Consider the following 24,461-nt stretch of genomic DNA (forward strand, 5'->3'; position numbering starts at 1 on the left):
AGCGGGCCGCCGCGCCGGGCCCGCCCCGCCCCGCCCCTTGGCCGCGGGGAGCTGGGGGCGGCGGGAGGGCGCGGGGCAGCCCCGGGCCGTGCGGGGCGGCGGCGGCGGCGGGCGCCCGGCAGCGGGGCCGGCCTGCCCGGGGGTGTCGCCCGCGGCGCTGCTTCGCGGCCCGCCCCCCTCCCGCGGTATAAAGGTGCGGGCCGAGGGCGCGGAGTAGCTTGTGCGGCGTGCCGAGCGGTCGGGCAGCGTCGCTGGGCGCGGAAGATGTTGCCGATCGGGAAGAGCACGAAGCAGGGCAAAAGGGTAATTTCCCCCCGTCCCTTCGTAGGCTTCGGGGGGGCCGGCGTGGGGCACGGGCCCGTGAGCGGGGGAGGCAGCCCCGCGCCCTGCTGGGACGGGGACGGGGACGGGGAGAGCAGCCTCGCGGCGGCCCCGGGCACGGCTCGGCCCCGGGGCGGGCCGGGACCCCGGCGGGCGCTGCGCGGGGCCCGGCGGCGCTGCGGGGATCCGCTGCAGGCGGCACGGCCGCGGGCTGGGCGCCGCGAGGTCGCAAACGAGGATCTAGGCGTGTCTCCAGTTAAGGCCATATGGTGAAAAGATGAAGTAAAAACATAGTAATAGCTGTACTGACTCAGCAAAGAGCCGTTAAAAACGTTTGGACACTGTTATGATATATAGCTAGTGTAGACTGAACTTAATGCTGTGACAGTGTTGTCTTTGAAATTTGGTTTCTCTGAACACACAGACTGGAGCCACCAAAGTTCCAAAAACATTTTGCTTAATATTGTTTGATGTGCAAACTAAACACTGCTCACAACACATTAACATTGCAAATGTGCTATCAGCATAAATCCTCACTGGAAGAGATTTCTGGCTCCAGCATCCTGCCAACTCTATTTAAAAGACCTGAATTGCTCTTCTCTTGATTTATATGACTAAATGTCAGCAGTGTTTGTGATATGAGTGTAGTCTCCAATATATGCATGCCCTTTGCACTCTCATTTAGTTAAAGAAGTAAACCAGAATAAAAAGTTATTTGGGCATCTAAATATTCTGTTCATTAAGGCAAATATCTGAACGATGTCTAAATCAAACTCTTTGACTCCAGACCAGCACCGTCGCCCTGTACCACTGCTTGGAGGGTCAGTAGAATTCCCTATTCCATCTTTCTTTCAGAAAAACAGTATCATCATTAATAGTACACTTCTTACTCAGAAATGTTTATTTGTATGTAACATCTAAGGCTACAGCAAGAGAGCAGAAGGATGTGGGAAGGACTCTACAAGTTCTGGGCCTTGCTGGTAGATCAGCTATAAATTAAGGAGGTGGTGAGGTGCTTGTTCTGCTTTATATTTTTTGGCATATATCCTTGCCACCTAATTTTAGACACCTAACAGAGTACAAATGCCCTACATTCCCCCTACAGGGAATGGACAGATGTAAGCGTCTCTTGAGGGTTCACTTAAGATCAGAATAGCCATTTTCAGATACATTTTTCCCTCCGCTGGTGGAAAGATAGGTCATAGGTAGCTCAAGGAGACTTCACCTGCATGGTTCAGTTAGAAGGTGGGTGGGAGGATCTCTTCATATAGTCATCTGCGTTCTTTTCATGGATAGATGTGTGGACTATGTGGTGCAACTCCATTCATGGTAGCGAAAGTGAAGTAGTGAAAAAATGACTCAAAAAAGCCTTGGTTAGCTTTTTACAGATATTTTTTTCTTGTTATTTAATACCAGATATGAGTACTACTCGGTTACCTGGCAGTACAAATTTGCTCTGGATCAGGCATAAGCACAGTTGTACTTCTACTGAGCAGAATAAAACAATGTTGATGCTGAATTTATGCTGGCTATGTGCTTGTTAAACCAGTGGTATTTTATCCAGTCTAGATAAAGTTAAAATTGTGTGAAGAGATGATATAAAGTCTATTAGAAGGTCTGCTAAGAAGTTATTTCCATTTTGAATGAATCTGAACTAACAAAGTAAGTTTGTATTAAGTACTCTGCGCTATATGGCCATGTCACCTTTGATCTGCTGTTAGATACCCTGATGCTAGATTTAATTTATCACAATATATTGTATATTAATATACCATGTTATATTAAGTCATGGCTTATGTTGCTTCTGTGTGTCAGAAATGAACATTATTTTAAACTGTAGTTTAAAAATGCTAGGATTGTGAAGGAATACTGCTTTTAAATCCTAGAAGTGATTTGTTAGAAGAAAAATCTGTTAACTGCAGTGCATTTAAATATAATGTCCGTATATGATGTCAACATGTATATATTACTTAATCTTCAGTTACAAGCAACTGCTGAGCTTCCCAACTGTTATACTTACAACTACATCTTCCTAATAGACAGGCACGACTGGGAGATTCACTGCAAACTAGTGAGTTTTGTAGATTGAGTTTTGCCCCAATCCTGCTGAAATCAAGGTAAAAGCTTGCATACTTTCTCAAAGTCAGATGTTAATGAGGTCAGTATTTTGGCAAGTCCACAAGGTGCAGTGCAATGTGATGGAGAGATCTGCAAACAACCACTTGCCCAAGCTCATACATCTGCATGGCAGCACTGTGCAGAGAAGCCCCATAACCTTGCTGCTGTGTCAGCGCCTGAGCCAAAAATTGTGACCCTGTCAGCCAGGTTTTGTAGCCTCAGAGTAGCCTTACACTGCTATGCTTGGTTAGGGAACTGGCATAGTTGGCACAGTGCTCCTTCTTGTTGGAAAGACATGCTCTCATCCTTCCTAAAGGGCTGTGCTGAGGAGTCATAAATGTTTATCTTTCCTAGATGTATCATCTGAGATGGGTAAATTAATGAAGCAGGAATTATCAAGAAAGATAATTTATTAAAAGTTGGAGGCTAAATATTAGAAAACTCTTCCAGTCAGTACACAAATGACACTCAACTGTACGTCTGTAAGGCTTTTATTTCCAACTCCCTCCAAATTTCATTCACTACCTAAAGCAGTAAACACTAGTGTGCTGTCAGAAAAGATACCTATGGAAGGTAATTTCAGTCTTACCTTTGATATATTTTTTTTTTTCTGTACACACTACCTTTGTTGATGTAATGAGTCTGCGTTCATCCACTTTTTAAAGTCGAATGGAGTTATGGTTATGATCTAATTGCAGAATTTAGCACCCAGGGATGCTCTGTAATAGCAAGGTACTTTGTGGAAAATTTGAGCCAATCAATGAAGCAATGAAAGGAATACAACAGAAATATATTTTAGGTCCAGTCAATATGTATTGTTCTTATGTTTAAATTTTACCAAAAAAAATCACTTTCTTTGCATAAGAGTATATTTCAAGGCAGAAGCAAGGTTAATCATAGGATGCTGTAATGTTTGTAATTTGGCATCTTAAAATGTTTCTGGGATGTGCAAAACAAGCAGGATTTTCTTTCATTTTATAAGTCTTGGTAAGCAAACCCAGGCTAATGAAAATAGCCTGTCAGAACATGAAGGCCAGGATCACAGCATTTTGAGATGTATCCTATTTGCTAGGAAAATGTTACATGTGTACTTTTTATGTCTGTTGTGCCATCTTGTGTCACAAGCTCCTTCTGCTGAGGCTCTGTCAAGGTGACCTTTGTGGCTAAAGAACAAATGAGCTAATAAATTGGTCAGTAATACCAGTATTTCATTTTAAAAAAGTCACATACATTTTACAGGAGAAGTTGGGACTGTCATTTACTTTCATAGGAATGGAATTGGACCATTGACTTCCAGTGCGGGGGACTATACATCTGAAATATAATAAAACTTACTAGTGAAGAGTCTGTGTAATATATATATGCATATACTAAAGCCTTATGTTCTTGTAAAACAGACCATTTAACATTCTTTAAAAGAGAACTTCAAGGAGAAAATGGTTTTTGGTTTTTATGGTAATACTGTTTTTGGTAGCCTGCAAATATATGTCATCTTCTTTGCAAATACAGGAGATGAAGAGAAAGACACAGGAAAGCCTACAAAGCTGAAGAACTTTAACTTTTTCTCCTGCTTTCTTCAGGGTATTCTAGAGCGCTTAGATGCTGGAGAAATTGTGGTTGGAGATGGAGGATTTGTCTTTGCCCTTGAAAAGAGGGGTTATGTAAAAGCTGGGCCTTGGACCCCTGAAGCAACTGTAGAACACCCAGAAGCAGGTCAGTTTTGCTGTAGAATGGCCACCTTGTAGTGAAGGTAAATGTAGTTGGGTATATAATAAATACATAGGAACTTGTAGCAGACTTTTAAATAAATGTATTGTTTGACAACGTAGCATGACACACCCTTAGGAGCCTTAGAATTCATAGACCAAAAGCTCATCTGACCTCATATTCTTCCTCTTAACACTGGCCAAAATCAGTTGGCCAGGGAAGAATATAAGAGTAGTGCAAATGCATGGTGATACCTCCCCAGAATGCCCTCCTGTTCTTCAATAATCTGTGGCCAAGGGACTTTGTGACTCAGGTATGGTATCTTTGCGATATTTGAATTGTTTTTTTCTGACAATATTAGTTACCTTTTTCTGGACCTCTTCAATTCTTGTATCACGTCTCTTTCTGTTTTAATAATACTCAGTGATTTCTCCATCATGAATTTGTCCAGTATGTCCTTGAGCTGATACAAAATTTTATGATTCACAACATCTTGTGATGCTGGAATTCTACAGTTAACTATCTGTTTTGCTGTGTTCTGATCATTCCAGGACTTCTATATTGTTATAAACTAATACAGTTTGTTTATTAATTCTCTCAGAAAAGTAGCAACTTTAAATAAACAATAGAATGGGAGAGGAGTATTTAATGCATCTGGCTCCACTGTGAAAAGGGGAATGATAAACCTCATAAGAACCTAAGAATAGCAATAAAGCTGCACCAATTGCTGTGGCAAGGGTCTTACCTCATTCTCCTGCCTCTCCCATTTGCTGGAGTAATTCTCTACATTGGAGGGGACAAACCAAAATCATTTAGTGCCTTACAGAATAAAGATTATAGTGTATAGCATCAATACTGCAATTGCAGATAATAGTATCTATTTATATATGTTTTAATACAACAAAGCATTTGTCCTAGTAATACTACGTACAGTTAATGCCACAAGCCAATTCAGAATGTCCTGGAAAAAATGCTTTTTCTTTCTTCTATCTTAAGTGTATGCCCTTCCAAATTTATCTTTTTCCCCTATACTGGAGGAAGAAGGAAGAGAAGGGGAAGGAAAAAAAGAGAGAGATCTTACCAGCCCTATCACATTGTTTTGTACACTTACCTGTTTATTCACCCTAATCCTTCTGAGCCTTCAGGTGCTTCTTCTTGTGAAACATGCCTATCTTTGGGTCAGGGACAGTCTTGCATAATGCAGAGCTCCAGCTAAGTTTTTAAAGGGTAATGACCTAGTTTGCCTGGCACCCACCTCCCAAAAATGCATCCCATCACCCCTCTCTCTACACCTATACCCTTTTCTGCCCCCACAGCAGATTCCTAGCACATCCCATCTTACAAATTGTAGCACTTATTCCATGCTCCTTATTTCACCTTTGCTTATTCCTTTTGCGTCTCAAAAGCCCTTGATCCTCTCCAAGTCCTCACCCAGAAGTGCAGATCTCAGTCCATGGGGAGTGTAAGGCATGGCCTTACATGGAGCCAGGTTGCCACTTTGAAGCAGAGGCACCACCATAACCATCCCTATGTCATGCACTTACCTGCACATGAGAAAGAAGCAGTGATGCGAGACGGGAAGGACTGGTGAGGACAGGATGGCCCCTCAGTGTAGGGACCCGGCAGGGCTGCTAATGCTCAAGGCATATTTTGCTTGTATTTTCCTCTATTGTTCACCAGCATGTTATCCAGGTGTTTCCCAAGTTACCTGGACTGATGTATCAAAGACCTCAGAAGGCTTCAGAGAATACTCTTTGTCTCAATTTTCTGTATTTGTGAGAGTTTCTGTATAGAAATGCCTTTCCAGTTATGCAAGGCAAATTTAAATTGTTTGTTTCTAACTATTAGTTACCTTTTTCTGGACCTCTTTAATTCTTGCATCACATCTGATAAATAGTGCATATATTACAAAGCGATTCAATCTAAGAAGGTTCTAGTGGTTACAGGCTAATGCCATTTGACTTATCTGGACAGGATTAACCACTTGTCTTGCTGAGATACTGCTTTTATTTGAGAGTGCATTCTTGTTCTCAGATGATGCTTCAGAGATACCTAGCTAACATGTGCCTTCAATAACTTCTTAAATTTTGTTAAGCTAGTTGTTTTTTTGACATATTTTATATGGAGAAAATGTGTAGATGGCTTAAACAAGCTAAATGGACACACATTTGTCTTAAATAAGTGATTAGCTGCCATAGGTTAGAGCCCAGCCATCTAGTAATTGCTACTGATGTGATAATAGCTATTTATAGAACATATTGCTCATGTCTGTAACATGCTTATAACATTTCATAAGCCCTTTATAGGCTATTTATAAATATACCCTTAATTGGAAATGTATTCATTTCTTTTAGTGCAGTGTGCTGCCTCCCCTCCATTACTGCTCTTTGCTCCTGCATTCTCAAGGGTCATGTTACTTTGAAGGCAGGTGTGAAGAACAGAAGGAGCAACTGGCTGGGCCAGCTGGTATAAAAGCCACACAACTATGAGCCCTTTTTCAGTTTGTAAGGAGAGAGAGAAAGGGAGGGAGGTTTTCAGAATGCAGCAAGGAATGCAAAAAAAATGACTGAGTAGAAGGCCATAGGGGAAGTTTTGCAAGAGTGACAAGTTGAGAAAAGAGATCTAAATACTTGTTTCAAGCAGGATCAGGTATCTTGGCTACTGCTGTGTACTGAGCAATATGTATATGCACTTACTGCCCCCATCTCCTGTTAGCTTAAGTCCATATCTCTTGTGACATGTCCAGCTTATGGTGGATTGAAATGAAAACTCAGTGTTGTTTGTCTGACTCCTAAGATGCATCAAACTGCTAACTGTCTAGCTTCCTACGTAGCTGTTTTCCCCATTTCTCAAATGGTGGGGGGAAAGGCAGCTTAAGTAACATGCTAGGATGTAAATTACAGAGTGGTTTGGATTTTTTGTTAGTGCTGTGCAGACTGTGTGGACTCGATAGTTTTTACAGCTAGAATAGAGTTACAATTATCTGCCTGAGATCAAATAAGATTCAGGCTGATACTTATAGGGCCATTCTTTCTCTCTAAATAGGGACATATTCAAGAGTCTGCTGTTCACATACCTGATAGTTTGGGACAGCAAGTTCCTTATTCGTGTATGTTACATTACATTTCATTTGCCATCTATGTCATGATCCTTATTCATACAAATTCCAAGCACTTTTCCAGGAATGCCACAATCATATTTAAAGAGCACTAACTGGGGGTAAATAAATCAGGTTTATTATGGAAATGTCATAGAGTGTTTGTGAAAATATTTGCAGAGTTCTTTTCCCTTTTCCTGACTAGTTTTCATCTATGTTGTTTCACGAGAGAGGATAGAAAAGCATGCTACAAGACATTAGAAATGTACAGAGGGATTCAATAGCCTATTTAAATGCTGTATGAAAAAAATGCTCCCTGCACTAGGAATGTTTTTACTCTGCTTAAAGATTGTTAGACTGAAATTTGATCCTGATAGTTCAGGCAGATTCCAAGGACTTTTTGAACTGCCGCTCTGCCAGAATCTATGTTCCTGGGTAACTCTTTTTGACTGCTGGCATAAGAAGCATTGTGTTAGATCAGTGTGGTTACTCAAGACTGTAATTAGAAATGAAATAATATAGTAGCAGAGAAAAGCAAAGAATGCTGGTCCCTCACTGAAAGCAGACTTGCTCATTGCTCATGCATATGCAGATTGACTCAAGGAACTACTGTCTGAGCTTTTCTGGTGTATAAGGCTGTTTGTTGCAGCTGAAGGCAGTAATTTTATTCTCATGGTGCATTCACATTTGCCTAATGACACAGCTTGTCTGTAGACAATGAGGCTTATAAACCAAGACTTCAGGAAAACATCTCCAAATGTCTGCCATAGAAATTGCAGTGTTCTCATGTCTCTATCCAATATCTTGGGGATAAATTATTCATGTATTTGCTAGAAGCTTTTTTGAGCTTTTTAACTCTGTTTTACATGATCAGTAGTGTCCTAGAAATTATAATAATTATGGTTTTATGGGTGTACCTAAAATCAAATGATGGTTCCTGTTCTGTTGCTACTATGGCAATTGCAGTGTACTGCTTACAAAGTGACAAAGTCAGAACTACTTCTAGAGAGCTTGCTCCCAAAGTCCTGATACAGAAAACATGTCCACTAAAACTGGTGCCAGCCAGCCTCTGTAGTAAAATCCTCATGGATAACTTTAAGAGAAGAGTTAAGTCAGTGTTGGGATTCACTTTCGTGGAGCAAGCAGTCATCTTTTAATAAAGTATGTTCTTAGCAAAATAGATCTTTGATCTTGGCTTAGGCTGAGTTGTGTAGAAGGAGGAAATTAGTAGAATAGTGGAGATAATGGAACACTATATTCTTCTCTATAAATATCATCTTGTCATTTCATTTGTTTCCAAGATTTTTTTTTCTATTTTCTTCATAGTTTAGAAGCAAAGAAGGTATGACTTTTTCTTTCATTTGCTGATCTGCCATCCCTTATTATACTTCACTTTGCCAGTTACCTGCTCTCCCTTCCCAAACTATTATGCAGTTCTATAAAGTGAAATTTGGAGGTCTGAAGCACTGCAGAAAGTAGCAGATAGGCAAGGTGGCAGACAAAACTGAATTTACTGATGAAGTCATTTTTAGCAGAGAATAAAGAGAAAGTTTTCTACTTAATGTTCTAAAAATGTGAAGAGAGGAATTCTGTGTAGCATGTAGTACTGCTCCTACCCATATCATAAATGGCTCTTCCAGTAAATACGATATCACTTATTTTACAGTACTATTACTTTTTTCCTGAACAAAAATAAAATAGTATAGGATAAGAGTCAATAAACATTTAATTTTGGGATAACAATAGTAATAACTGTGCCAAATGTTTCTTCCTTGCCTCTTTTAATTCTTTGCAGTTCGTCAACTTCATCGGGAATTCCTCAGAGCTGGATCAAATGTTCTGCAGACATTTACCTTTTATGCCAGTGAGGACAAACTAGAGAACAGGGGAAATTATGTAGCTGAGAAGATAACTGTGAGTAAAATACTATTTTGATGGTGGTATGAAAAAAGTGGATTCATTTGAAATGGTTTAGTAGAGAGGTTACTGAGTATTTTCACAGCTTCTCATAACAGTTTTGGTTGTATTTGAGGACCGGAGAATGAGATGATATGATTCCGTTGTCTGGAATATTAAGAAAGACAAGGCGAATGGGGAAAAAATGACAAAATGAGGCAAGGATGAAGGCAGGAAAGAGGATGCCTACATCTTCCAATTTGAGATTAGTTTTATTGAGGTTTTGATACAGAGAGCATGGGGATGACTAAATGCACAAACAAAATCAATTGAGAAAAGAAATGCTTTAACATTCAGAGAAAGTGAAGAATCCTAGAGAATAATGACTGGCTAATAAGAACTGCATGATTTTTTAAATCTTATCTTCAGTAAAGTAACAACTAACAAATCCAAGGTATATACTATGATCAAAATTCCCCTTCTCATGCGTAGGGATAACCTGGTATAGCAATGAAAGTACTATGATGGTGTTTTCTTACCCTTTACACAGAGGAGATGGGTGCTGGAGGATGTTGGGTGTCTTCAGTAAATGCGGGTCCTGGGTCTACAGGGGCTTTTGGCACAAACATTTATAGATAGTTCCTTTGAGATTAGAAGATTTACCATTTGGTGTTTTCTCTAATTCTTTTCTCTGTGGTCATACTGTCTGTTCCAGCCTCTGGTAAATAAAGAGGATTCTTCAGGGGGCAAAGGGGAAAGAATTTCTTTATAATTATGAAGTTATCCCAACCCAAAAATTAGAGTGATCTGGACATTAGAGAAACTTTTGAGGCCTAATTAAGAGGTCACCTTTACCCCAAGGCTGTTGCACATATTGGGATGAAATATATAGTGTTGCTCTCAAAACGTATTTGACATCAGCTCTCACCATGTGGGTGGCTTGTTCAATAAAAATAAATAGATCTGTTATACAGATGTATCTGCTATGCAAGTTTGATAATCTAATTTTATACTTCTTTCCAGTAAATAAGAAGCCTGGAGCCTGTTTCTGTACAGACTAGAATATCAGTAGAATGGATCAGAATTCTTCATATCCTAAGGAGGAAGAGCCTTGGTCATTATGAATATTGAGATACTGTGAACAGCTCAGAAGTTAATAATGTGGGAGTTATTCAAAACAGACTGGTTCTACTTTACTGGGTAGAGTTAGAACCAACATTTTTATGAGTGTCTTTCTCATTCTTCTTATACCCATTTACAATGTGCCAATATTTAGCCTACATTTTTATTAACTTTTTCAGACTAGCTGATTGAGTTCCAATGAGAGGATGAATGCTTTATTGCTGCTTACAGCTTTACTTTCACAGTTCAAAGTGTTTCAGTGTCTATAGTAAAAATATCAGTTCAGGGGTTTATAAAAAAAAAAAAATACCTTTTCCCCCACAGACAGCTGTTTAGTGGGTGAAGTATCAGGCATAAGGTCATATGGCCAAATTCATCTGAAATGCAATACTCAACAAATGCAATAGTCAACAGATATGACATTGAAATGTCTCAAATGGTAGTCCCAGAAATGCGATGCCTCTGCAGCAAGCCATTCTGCAATTCTTGCTGCCATGCAAAATGAGATGAGCCTGGGAGAGCAGCTGGAAAGTAGAATGCATTGCAGCAAAGCTTTCAAGATTGATTTGCTGCCAGCTTGATGGGCAGGTTCTACCAGGCACTGACTGGTTTATGGCTCCTGCTCCTAGAGTTCCCAAACGTATACCTGAGCACCAATGGAAATGGGAGACACTCTTTGTCACCAATAGCTTTACAAAGCAGCTGGGTCTTTTGAGGCAGCCATGAAAAACTTCAGCTGAGAGAAGCCTATATAGCTTCTGAGCGTGGTAGTAGTCCCCAGGCCACAGAGAAACCTGCTCTGGTCAGTACTTTTTTACCCATCCCAAGTAATGGATCTTTTCCAAAAAAAATTTTTCCCAGCTTAACCTCTTTTTTTACAAGCTGTTCTAGTCTTCCTGATTTAGGTATAGAGGGAATGTGTCTTTCAGTCTAGCTGATTAATCATATATAGCGATATGCTTCACCTTACTATTTCTATGTTAGTAAGTTTACCATCAGATAAGTAACAATACCTTTCTAAAAATGACTTCAATAAATGTGTATGAATATTATATTTAAAATTTTGAAAATTAATGGAATACTAAAATAAATCAGATTGAAATGAATAATCAAATGAACTTACTACTTTTTTTTCTTCCACCCACAAAATCTCAAAATAGAGGCATAAAAATACACTTAGGTATCCCTAACTCATCTTCTGAGAGGCAAAGGAAATTCTCTTTCACACCAAATGTTTGTTTTTTACGGACTACTTGTATAAGATGTATCAGAGCTAATATGCTTTTGTATCAGTATTTGATAATATGATAAGTTACAGGTGACAAGAAACTCCTTGTTTCCTATCATTTCTCTCACTTTTTTGAAGATGCCAATCTCCCTAATCAACCCAAAAAGGCTATTTAAAAAAAGATAAATGAAAATTATAAGTGAATATGAAGAACTCAGTATGGCTTTTGACTATTTTGTTCTTTTTTGCTCTAAAATTACATGCATATCTCTGACCAGGTAAAACTGATGTAATCTATGTTCATACAGTGCCAGAAAGTTAATGAAGCTGCATGTGACATTGCAAAAGAAGTGGCTAAGGAAGGTGATGCCTTAGTGGCTGGAGGAGTCAGCCAAACACCATCATATTTAAGCTGCAAGGATAAAGCAGAGGTCAAAGCAGTCTTTCGAAAACAGCTAGAAGTCTTTATGAGAAAGGATGTGGACTTCCTAATTGCAGAGGTAAATCTATAGGAAAAAAACCATACACCTTCAATTGATGGAGCATGTAAACTTTTAGGTGTCTAGTCTGCTTTGGAGAATTTGAGTATATATTGCTTCTTCCTTTAAAATCTTCTGCGAAACTTTTATTCCAGTAGCACCAGGTGCTTTTCTAAATGCATGGTAGTATCCTCGAGTGTTCTAGAACCTTTAATCCTAAATTTCTATCTTAGTCAAGTCAAATCCTGCACAAGTATAAAGAGGATAGGTGAATGTGATCTTGACTAGTCCTTACTTCTTCCCGTAGTCTGCAAGCAGTCAACCCATGATGACTTCTCTATATGAAAACAGTTCTTTGGGGATAAATCCCTAATTAATCCCCTGTATGGGCATTCTTATTCTGGAACAAGAGTACCTTTATTTTTTGATTAGTTTAATCTACTGATTTTATTATCCTTTTTTAACTGTGCAGTAAGTGAATTCAATAGAATTTTGCTAGTGTAAATCAGAAAAGGCTCAAATCATTGTCCTGTTGGTGGATTTTTGGGTTTGGATGAATGTGTTTATGCTTCATCTCCAAGGAAAGAAAGTAGTCCAGTTTTAATTTCTTTTAGTATTTTGAACATGTTGAAGAAGCTGTCTGGGCAGTTGAAGCTCTAAAAGAATCTGGGAAGCCAGTTGCAGCTACAATGTGCATTGGTCCAGAGGGAGACATGCATGGTGTGCCACCTGGACAATGTGCTGTCCAGCTGGTAAAGGCTGGTAAGAATCTGTTTTAATCTGCCCTTTAAAATTATGAAACAGAGAAAAGCCCTTAAACATTGAGATGAGTGGATGTGTGTCTTAAGTGGATATCGTCCTGATGACATCTAATAAAAGTTTTGATCCTGTAGAAGAATTTCCATGTGCAATTTAGTACAGAAGTCTTGCAAAATCACATGTATAAAAATGCAGCTATGGAATCCTTATTAAACAAGGTGATATTAGGGGCAATACCACAGGTAGCTGATATCAAGTAGACCAAATACTAAAACTATTCAAGTTTGGTTACAGAGCCAGCTCCAAATTCTGGGCTTAGAATTATGAAACATACGCAGAACCCAAACCCATCTTTGATTCTGTGCCCCTGTTTTTTGAAATCTCTGGAGTATACTTCAAATCCAGGATGAGAGAAGAAGATGAAAAACTTAACCTTTTGTCTTCCAAAGGCAGTATTTTCTGCAGAACAAGGAGAAGGACAGAAGGCATGATGGATGATGCAGAGGTTTTATTTGTTCAGAATTACGCTTTTCCTTTAGATTTGGGGTCCAAATCCTAAGGCAGGATCTGTGTTAGGAACCTGCTGGACATTTGCATATGTGGCCGTACACCTGTTTTCACTGATAAGACTCACTGATAAGAAAGGCAACTGCACAAGGGTGAGAAATCATTCATCATAGTGTTTGGTCAGGAAGGCAAAGAGGAGTGCAACTGAGATGCAAATGGAATGATCAGCCTCAAGATAGCCGAGGTTGGCTTTAACCCAACTGCCTTTTGTTAAGTAGTAGTGATAGTGGTAGAGATAGTGGTAGGGTAGAGATGGACTGCTTTGCTTCCAGAGTGCTGTGGCTAAGAACTTCCACCTCCCACTTCCTGAAAAGTGAATTGAAAAGTTATTTTCCTCCTCCCAGGTGCTTCTATTGTTGGAGTCAACTGCCATTTTGACCCAGATACTTGCCTGAAAACTGTGAAGCTTATGAAAGAGGGCTTGGAGGCTGCTAAACTGAAAGCATATCTGATGTCTCAACCACTTGCTTTCCATACACCTGACTGTGGGAAGCAGGGATTTATTGATCTTCCAGAATTTCCCTTTGGTAAGACATGGGCATCTTTTTTTAATTGTCTGAAATAGCTCCAATCACATGGTCAAAAATCCACCCATTGCAAACTCAGAAATTGCTCTTTCCCAGTCAGTCTCCAAACTCTTCAACTCTTCCATTTCACTGGAGCCCGAACATGTAATTTTTATAGCTGGATTTTTGTGTGTAGTAAGAAATGTGACTATTTCTACATTATTTCTTACCAATATTTCTATAATACAGAGTACCCCTTTACAATTTTATAGTCAGTCCCCAGTCCAGTCATGTTTATCAGCCCATGTGGAGACAACATTGCTCAGCATAGGAAATACTCTTTAAAAAACAGGACATGGAAGATAATAGATATTATCTCAATACTCATTCAGTTGATTACTCAGATGCCATAATCTTGGATTGTCTTTTACTGTATTCCCAATATCAATGCTGTTCACTTCAGCAATTACAGAGATTAGTTTTCCTTTCCTGTGACTTACTGTGTAGCCAATAATATTCAAAATGGGTTGAACTGAACTTTAGTGTAAGTAAGTACAATGCCAAACACTTTCTAAATTATGTGACCTAGTATGATTTCAAGTAGTCTAACTTGATTTTGGAATTGCTGCTTCTGTTACAAGCAAGCTATTTGTCCAAGTGAATTTTGTACCCTACAGTTTCAACCTTTTTTCCAGCTTTACTTGGTTACCAAGGTTCTTCCAAGAAATTCAGCCTGGGTAAAAGTATGTTCTTCAATTTTGTCTCCAGAACATATTATCTCAGTTATGTCATACCTTCTTGCCTGCTTACTGCACTGGCTTCTCACAGAAAACCGTCCCAAATTCATGGTCTCTATTCCCTTAAAAATGCAGGAAGGACTGAACCAAGGATAACCAGAAAAATAAGTAAATCTCAAACTCAAGGAACAAATGCTACTTCAGAGATGAGCAGGAATCAGAATTTTCAGGAGGCTATCCAACATGATTTTTCATGATTTAAATTAAGGTCTAGCCGCTAATCTCATTCCAAGTTCAAGTATTTTGAATCTTGCTAATACAAAAAATAAAAATCACTCTTGCATCTTTTTTTCCAGAGAGATGCTTATATAATAAGGATGGTGTGCAGAACAAGGCTGTTCTTCCTCGTGCTCTATACATAGAACCTTGTGCAAGACAGCTGTAAAACAGCCTGAACACATGAACTAGAGCAAATACATTAAAAACCTAGACTTTAAATGCCTTTGGATTGGAGCTCCCCAGCATTCTGGGTTGTGATATCTCTCCCACAAGTCCTATAATGTTTAGAAGTATAGGGATTTAATGTACAAAATATTTACAAAACTGGATTGTTAATATAGATGCATAATTATTGCAACTTGTAATGGTTCAGTCATGCAAGTGTAACCGTCTAAGTAAGATTAGAGAGAGACTAGAGAAGAGAATATGTTCTTTGATGTTGGTAATAAATGGATTAGCAGTTTGGAAATGAATTCATCACTAATATGCTCAGAAAAAAATCTGAAAAGACTGAAAGATTCAACCACTTGGTGTCAACCACTTTATGTGTACACAAGGCTTTTGTATTTAGGGCTTATTTCCACATGGGATTTAGCAAATCATGTACTCTTAAGAGAAGAGGACAAAATCAGCTAAAACGTTTTCAAGTTTATTAGAAAAATGCCTTCATTTTCTGATATGCACTCTTCTCAAGATCAGTCTATAAAATATGATATTGAAACATTTGAAACTTGAGTTTATAACAAAAATTTGAGAGGTAGATGTGATTTTCAGGAGAATCTTTTTTTCATTTGTCTTTCTACATAAATGAAGGAAAGAGTATAAAGCATGAGCCTGAGCACTCATTAGATGATGATAACATGTCTGGGTTCTGAAAATATTCTGGGATATTAAAAAGTGTTGGAAACTCATTTAGCCTGTTCATTCCTTTCTACAACTTCTCTGATTGCAAGCAAAAAAGATAGAACAGATGCAGTGAGTAATCAACTGAATTGAAGGATTCATTCTTTGATTTATTCTGGTTGTTGGCCAGTATTTTACAAGCAATTTATGAGATCTCAGTTTTCAGAAATTTCATGAGTTAAGTGGAGAAGCCTTGGTTCAGTGAATGTTTTCAATACCCAGAAGGAGCAACTGATCACTTGATGGCAGATAAGTAATTTGGTAAATCATTGTTAAACTGACCCGGTTAACTCTGTTTTTGTGGAAGGTCCTATGCACATAGAGGCATTTAGATATTTGAAGTGTACATAACCTCTATATAGGCCAACAAGATCTCAGTTGCTAAAAGACATTGGCTGTGTTGTATTGGCAAACTGCAGTGTCCAGATGCCAACAGTATTTATCTATTTTCAGAACCTTTTCTAGTTTTCTGTGTCTTTCCTTCTGTGTTACTGCAATTGCTCTCAAATGTCACCAGTTAACCAAGGACAATCTTTTAGAAAAAAACATCCTGTCAGCCAAAGTATACCCAATTATCTCCAGAGTAGATGCACAGAGGGGCTAAATCTAGGGGCAGGTTACAGTCTTCTCATCAAAACTTCATGAAATTTTCAATATTTTTTCAATATAAATTACCAAACTGTTAAGCTGTAGATTTTTAATTCTGAGTAAAGCCAAGAAAAGAAATGCTGTACAATGACAGGCATGGAAAAGAGAATGTTAGTGATTTTTGGGAAGGGGGGGAAACATGATCTAGGTGGCAACTTCTTTTCATATGATGCTTCTTGCCTTCCATCACTATGTTTCACAACACGCACAGCCAGTTCTCATGGTGTGGTCTGTCCCTACTTCTTCAGAGAGGCTAGGTTGGTGCTGTCCTTGTGCTCCTGAAGCACAAGGACTGATTGTGATAAGGTGGGTGAGGGAGAAGACAGGAGAAATCTCTACAGTGTTCACCTGGACTTTTTAGTCACTTATGCAAGTAAAAAATGAGTGCAAGATGCTGCATTCTTATGTTCATTCATTTTGTATCAATTCAGCATTAGCTTTTTCCTGATATATGAGAGACAAGGGAATCACACACCTGTGCTTGTGATGCTTTCTCATACAACTGCAGGAGTACAGAAACTTACTTTTATTTAAACAACTCTCCTAAGCTAGCTTCGTCTGCCTTTCCTTCTCTATATTAGGCCATCTACTTTTCCTTTATCTAGACCAATAATACTTAAGAACAGTTAATTTTTTTTTCCTTCTGCTTTTTATTTTCTGAACCTGCCTCTTTAACTCATTCTTAGACTTTGATCAGATCTGCTTTGCATCACCCTCTCCTTGCATGTTAGTCATTTCTGTGACAGGACACAGGGAGAAGAACCCTACCTCTCTGTTATGGAGCTGAAGCTGTAGTACCTCACCACAGCTTCTGTGCCCAGTGGGGTGTTCAGTGTCCTGACATCATGCTGCACTCTCCTCATAACCATGGTGGTTCATCTCCTGCAGTTGTATATAAGAAAGGGGGAAGATTTACCTCCTGTATTTTTAATTTTCATTCCTTTGAGCTTCTCCTCCAGTCCCTGGCCTTTTCTTTCCAGTTCTGCCTCTCTTCTGTCTCCTTCTCTTTGTGCACTTTTCTTTGTTAGTTGTTCTCTCTCTGTTTTTGTTTTCTTCCCTAAGTCTTTCCTCTCAACCCTGTTTTCCATTCACTTTGCTCACCACAACCTGCAACAGAGAGAGGGACTGAAAAGACATTGCATCTTAGCTATCCTAAGTCACCTACAGGCAGAGCTGAGTAAGGGATGGGCTAAGAAATAGCTACAGATACCAGTTTTTAGTGAAACAACTGGCTGCTGCTAGCTCATCTTGGGAAAAAAAAAGTGTAGAAAGCATTCCTAAGGAATAATGAGCAGGCTTATTTCTATTGCAGGTCAGCTGATACCGTCTCCTTTCCCACATTAAAGTCCTGTAATCAGATTTCCTAGATATTGATTGCTTATTCAGAACTTTTCTGGGAAGTGGTGTAACATCCAGTACTCCAGCTGAGGACTCCAGCAGAATGGCAAGCATGGCTTGATCAGTCTCAGATTTTTTTTTCTTTTTTCACAAGACAAAGGAAGCTTACAACACTCAGGGCTCACCAGAGCATAACAGCATCTAAAGCTAGGCTTCTGAAAGTTTGCATGATTAATTCTAGCTCAGACAGTTTAAATATTTACATTTACAGCCAGATTTGCAAACACCTTGCAAATGTCCCAGCATGCTATTTCTTACTAAAAATCTGCTGAAATGAAGCACAGTGGAAATTTAAGCTATGAATATCCTTTCAGGTCTGGAGCCAAGAATTGTCACTAGATGGGATGTTCAAAAATATGCAAGAAAGGCCTATGACTTAGGAATTCGTTACATTGGGGGCTGCTGTGGTTTTGAGCCATATCACATACGAGCAATAGCTGAGGAGCTGGCTCCTGAAAGAGGTTTTCTGCCAGAAGCTTCTGAGAAACATGGCAGTTGGGGCGACAGCCTCAGCATGCATACGAAACCCTGGGTCAGAGCAAGGTAGGTATATCTGAACTGGAAAGCACACCAGCATACGCTTTGCAATGACTTGTGTTGGTCCATCCAGCAGACTGACTTAACCAATATGGAGAGCTAAATACCACTGTAACCATTCTATGTGTTAGTAATTTTGAAGAATTAAATCTGATCTAGGAGCCGTGAAGGGAAGGAGGGGCAGTAGGAGAGCCTCAAAAATCCTTAACCCCTTTTAAATGAAAATTTGGTCTGAATGAATGTGGAAGTAACTCATGATAGTGAAGATTAAAAAACTGACAGATTTGTGTAAAATAGCTCCTAATAGCGAGTGGCTTACTGTGTTTCTCCTGAGGGATGACAAGACACATTTTAAATATGTAGCATTTCATTGCATGCTTTCATTCATCTTCCTTTATTGAAATATAAAATCAGTTTATGCAAGTTAGACAACCCTCTGCAATGGTGGTTCAAGCCACAGTTAGTATTGTGTGATGCTGGAACAAATATTAAAGTTTCATTTCTTTATTTAGGGCAAGAAAAGAATACTGGGAGAATCTGAAGCCTGCTTCAGGCAGGCCATATTGTCCTTCACTGTCAAAGCCAGATGGCTGGGGAGTGACCAAAGGAACCAGAGAGCTGATGCAGCAGAAAGAAGCAACAACTGAAGAACAGCTGAAGGAGCTCTTTCAGAAACAGAAGTTCTAATCCACTGCGGTTGCCTAAATGTTAGAATGATTTATCTACAGAGCATCTAATGTTTCACAAGAGAGAATTAGTGAAGATGAGTGCATGTTAACTGATAAATTATCAGGGTAATGAGAGGGACATAATGTGGAGAAAATGTGGTTACAAATTAAATATGTCAAACTTTGACAATAAAATCTTTGTCTGGACAAATAGTTCAGAAACTAATCAAGAAGGAGGTTTGGATTCTCATAGTAATTGAGCTACTCTAACTACTATTCTTTAGCTTAAGTGCCATTAATTGGGTAGACACTGAAATACATGGAAAATATTAATTGGCTCAACTCACCAGTGAAAAGAAAGAAAAAGCCATCTGTAAATACTGTATCACTGGATTTCCACTCCTGGTCTGCTTTCAGCTGGGGACTATGTAGGATTTTCTTCAGACCTCAGGATTTGTTGAGGGGAGCTTCAGGCACACGCAAGTTGGTGATGCTTCAGACACACAGTTATCAATAGTCACCTCCTTGACCTCAAGAGAATAAAAGACGTCTGAAAAAGCCATCTTGGAAACCGAATGAAAAGACAAGGAAAATAAGAATGGGATTGTGTAGGAATTTCTTATATGCAGGAGAAAGATTCAGAGAGAACTTTCAGGAAACAAAAATGACAGGTAAATAAATCTCACTGTTTTGGTGTCAAGTTGCCATATATACAGGATTTCCTCCTCTGGAGACTAAAAGACTTAAGAGATGATTCAGAAATTTAAAAAACTGAATAAACAAAAATAACACAATGGAATAGTAATTGTATTATCTGCACACCTTAAAACATAGTTCAAAAAGAATAACATACCTCCAGTAAACAACTGTAAATTTCAAATGAATCAGCTGGGTTTTGGATATTTCACTTGAAACACTTGCTTATCTCAAAATAGCACTTAAAAACTGAAAGATTCCTAAAATATAGCAAAATTCCAAAAACTGTTTCTAAGAGTTATAAAACACATTCCGTGATGATTTTTTTTAGTAGATTGATTCAGTGTAGAGAAAAATACTTGTAAGAAGACATGGAAAATACTGTTAGGAAATAGATTAATCCGTCCAAGTTAAAACAAACAAACAAACAAACAAGAACATTAGTACACTGAACTTGTTGAGACAGGTTTTCTTAGGAAGGACATCACTACCCTTGGAAACCATAAAAGATACATTTCCATAGCTTATTTTGTGAAACACCACAAAATTTAGATTTGTCTCTAGAATCTCATTCTCACCCATTCTATGTTAAAGTCACTACCTTTATGAAAAAATTGTTGAAAGCTTTTGTTGGGCTACTTTTTATCTGTAAGCCCATGTCATTATTGCTATGTTGATATTCTGCAGTCCAGGAAACATTTTAGTATGTAACACCTTAATAGGAAACTTCAAATATCCTTTTCAGACTGTTATTGGCTGACATGCTTTAGAGAAGCTCATCTGCCTTCACCATGTTTGTAACAGGTTGAAATAGTTATTACCTGGAGAATTTGCCTTAAAGCCAAAAACAGACAAATCAAGAAAGTGGATACTTTTAAATGTAGCTTATTTAGAAAGCATTCACGTAAGTGTATTTGGACCACATTAAACTCCTTTCCTTCCTAAATCCTTCTGCAAGTCCTCCCTGCAGAAAGTGGAATGATGCAAAATCTGCAAAACAAAAAAGTTAGATCTTTGATCACCACCCAAATGCCCACAGCATGAATGAGGTATGCATGACAAGGTGGCTTAAAATACAATCTGCAATTGCTAAAGAAGTGCTTCAAGCAATCATTACCAGTTTAGGGACTTCCTGAGGCAAAGGATGCAGCTGGACTGTTTTAAAAAAATTCAATATTCAAAAAATTCCAGTTGAAGAGAATATGAGATCATTTCACAAATTAGATGTTTAAGAACCATGGCATATAAGAAGATGCTCAAATACAATTTTAGGCACATACTTTTAGATATCCAGTTAAAAAAGGACGAAATTTTAACAGACACTAATGATGACAGGAAACGCTGTAAAGAAGTTTTGAAGCCATTCAAGTTGAGAGCTGACCCAATAGGGAGGCTACCCAATCTCTGTTTGATACTTATCATTGGCTGGGCTTAGAAAGGCATTGACCATGGGATGAAAATTAGTTGAGAGGGTGTTCCTTATTGATCTTTCTGTGATACACCACTAAAGAGCCTGCAAACCATTGGGAAGAAAAAAGGGAGCAGTAAAGCAAACAAAGCTTTTTTTTCCCATTTCTTTTTGTGCAAAATCTTGGTGAGGGATAAGGGAACTGTTAGCTTTGTTAAAGCTTTCCACTGGTCTATTACGTGACCCATTAAGTAAACATGACACAGACAGCACAATCCCAGAAAACTTGTTTCCTTAAGAAGTCTGTCTGAAAACTTTGATAATTAAAACTGAAAGGGGCTTTAGAAGGTCACCTAGTGAGTGTATTTATTATCCTAAGGCAGGATGAGCTAATCCTAGGAGGTATTTGTCCAATCTGTTCAGAAACACATCTGCTGATGGAGATTCCATGCCATCCCCAGGCAATCTGATTATTCCACTCTCCTTAGCATTTTTTTCCTAGTTGGAATTCGTTGATGAAATTTAAATCCATTATTTCTTTCCAGTTCGTTATGAATGTGAAGAATTTATTCCCTCTGAGGGTTTACATACATTTCTTGTTTCACTCTCTTGATTAAACAGTCCTTGTTCATTCATTCTTTCCCTGTTGCCTTTGTTTGAGCCTGTGATCCATCATATCCCACAAATCACCTTCATCAGATCTTTTCCCAGAGATTTCTAGCTCTATATTTTTACCTGGAAGGAGAAGTGAAGTGATCTGAACCTTGGAAGTTCAGATCCAAAAGTGAAAGTCCAATATCTTTGCCATCTAAAGAATAAACCCTTACAAGGCTGAATGTAAGGACAAGAGGGACCTGAACAAACCATACTTGGGAAGCTTTCTACGTGCTTGTGGCCCTACACATGAGAAAATGACTATACTTTTAGTCAGCTCTGAAATTCTCAGTGAGCTGAATACATGCAGCTTAATAGTCAGATACGCTTTCTCCCATCCCGTTTGTCTGATGCATCTGTAAACTGTAGGAAAGCAAGGAGTTTGGTTTATTTTTGTGAAGAAGGAAACTGCAGATAAAGGTATAAAATCACAGTAAAGCCAGATCTTTTCCTGTTCTTTTGGGAGGAGACCTTTTTAAAAATCCTACCTAATCGGAAGTCTCCATGTACAATGTACTTCTTTTTAAAGCCATTTACAGCTCGTGCCTTCTTTTTCAACTCTATACACAAATGTAGCTGCAGGTTCAGGGACATTTTTTACCTAAGCATGAGATAAAGTGGTTTCATATGTCAGTCTTGTTCTACTCCATTGACTGTATAGAATATTTAACATAAACTAATCTTATTTCAACCTGCAATGTGTTAAAATATTTTCAGCATAGATTCTGTTGAAATAGGAAGGGCAGAATATTTTTATAAAATATATTATTTCAGCATCTTGCTTCATTACAAAAATTTTTCTGTATTACCGTTTCTTTATGTTCCATTTTATTGACAGAGATGTCATCTAACATAGTAAGTTTAATAAGAGATAGTAACCTGCAGTACATGCAATTTCAGGCAATTACGATACTAAATTTGCTCAACAGTGAATGATGTGTATATATATAACTCCTGGGAATCACAGCCTGAGCCAATCAATTACCTCACAAATTTAGGAATTAGAAGATGGAATTTTAGTATATTTTGGTCAACGCCACCTTGGAGTTTATTTGTCTAGCAAAGTCACAAATCTGAAAAGAAAAGCAAATTTGGGGAACAGAATTCAAGTCAATCAGAATGGAGGGTAGTTGCTAAGAAATAAATCGCAAAGCAGAATTCAAGAAATGTATGTTTGGAATAGGGAGAAGAATCATCCTTCTATCTTATCACTAACAAAGTAATAGCAAACACACATTGATCAAAACATGTTCTACAAGCATTACCTGATATTGATGGTTGTTCCAAGAGTGTTTTGCAGCATTCATTTGCAAGCATTTGCATGTCAGCATTTCAGTGCAATGAAAAAGAGACCAATTGGAAACTGAAACACCAGAGGAGGAAAATGGTGAAAAGTTAATAAACTCTGCTTTGCAATTTCTCTGTTTGCAAATCAAGAGAGTGCTAGAAAGAGACCCAACCTGTCCAGCCCAGTAGGCTAGTCTTTGCTTTTTGACAGCCAAGGTAGCAAGTGTTATTGGCAGATGTTATGCTAAGTCTCATGATCTTTTTTTTATTTTCAATCAAACAAAAAAGCAGGGCGGTTCCACCCAAGAAAGAACAAGAGTGTAGTACAGTTCTTAGACATTCTTAAAGATCAGACATGTGTTATCACTGTGAAAATGTTAATTACAAACACTGTTAGGAAAAGGTTATCTTAAGAGTAATCTAAAGCTAAATTTCTGATAAGCAAAAGCTAAATCTATAAACATATGTTTTTAGTAATGTTTTAATATAAGAGGTCCCCTGGAACTATATCAGCCTAAAAGTGCATTTGCTGATGCAAGTTATTAACACCTGACAGTATAGACTGTGATTCTTTGTATTTCATGAAACTATGCATAATTATTGTCATCCAGATGATTGCCAAATCCAGACCTGAAATAAATTTACCAATTTATTTCCATACTCAATGATCAGAACATTAGTAAAATGTAATAGAGTTTTTTCAAAGAAAGAAGTTTTATAGTTACATATGTTACGTACAGTTATAGCATAATGATGTTAGAAGAACACTTAAAGAAAGGCTTGTATGCAGAAAACCTTGCATGTTCCTTTCAATTATGTTATTTGGTCCTTTCTTTCTGTAAAATGGCATTTCTTAGTAGTATCACAGTACAGCTTTATGGAACATTAAAGATGTGCCCTATTAAGGCAAAAGCTCTTTAAAAATCTTGCTTCTCACAAAGTGATTTCTGCTCAGACTGGTTTCCTGTATGATGAAACTTCATTAAATCATACTTTAAATACATAGGCTGGTAGAAATACATGCAAACACTGCCTCCTTGCGATTCATCTGGTGTGGCTAAAGAATGAGGGAAGCTGGAATCTCAAATGGCTTCTGAGTTTTGTATACACAGACAGACATTAGAAAAGCAATTTATATAATTTCAGAACAAAATCAATCATGCTTATATTTGTTACTTAACAAGGAAATGTTTTCTTTCAAAGAACTGTCAAAGATAATTAAGTCTCCAATTATGCAACATTTCATTCTTATTTTACTGTCTGAAGAAATGGGCTGGATTGAAGTTTTTCTTTGAATATGGTCAGGTCATCTTTTATTTTAAAAAGTTAGAAAATATAATATGACATACTCACTAGACGAATAGATTTTAAATTATAAGAAATGGGACAATGGAGAAAAGACAAAGTTAGAAGCTATTTAACAAATGTAAAGCTTTAAATATATCT

At 38.2% G+C, this 24,461-nt stretch overlaps 1 protein-coding gene across 1 annotated transcript; it reads left to right on the forward strand.

The window, feature by feature from the left end:
* Window positions 1-105: 105 nt before the first annotated feature.
* LOC135323462 (betaine--homocysteine S-methyltransferase 1) lies at window positions 106-21,709 on the forward strand. The gene is made up of 8 exons (XM_026106673.2): window positions 106-303; window positions 4,020-4,152; window positions 9,039-9,157; window positions 11,798-11,989; window positions 12,583-12,730; window positions 13,639-13,821; window positions 18,080-18,308; window positions 18,815-21,709. Exons 1-8 carry the CDS (start codon window positions 265-267, stop codon window positions 18,987-18,989), a joined length of 1,218 nt encoding a protein of 405 aa, XP_025962458.1. The 5' UTR covers window positions 106-264; the 3' UTR covers window positions 18,990-21,709.
* The last annotated feature ends 2,752 nt before the right edge of the window (window positions 21,710-24,461 follow it).

This window comes from Dromaius novaehollandiae, chromosome W (assembly GCF_036370855.1).
Source record: "Dromaius novaehollandiae isolate bDroNov1 chromosome W, bDroNov1.hap1, whole genome shotgun sequence".
NCBI classification, from domain to species: domain Eukaryota; kingdom Metazoa; phylum Chordata; class Aves; order Casuariiformes; family Dromaiidae; genus Dromaius; species Dromaius novaehollandiae.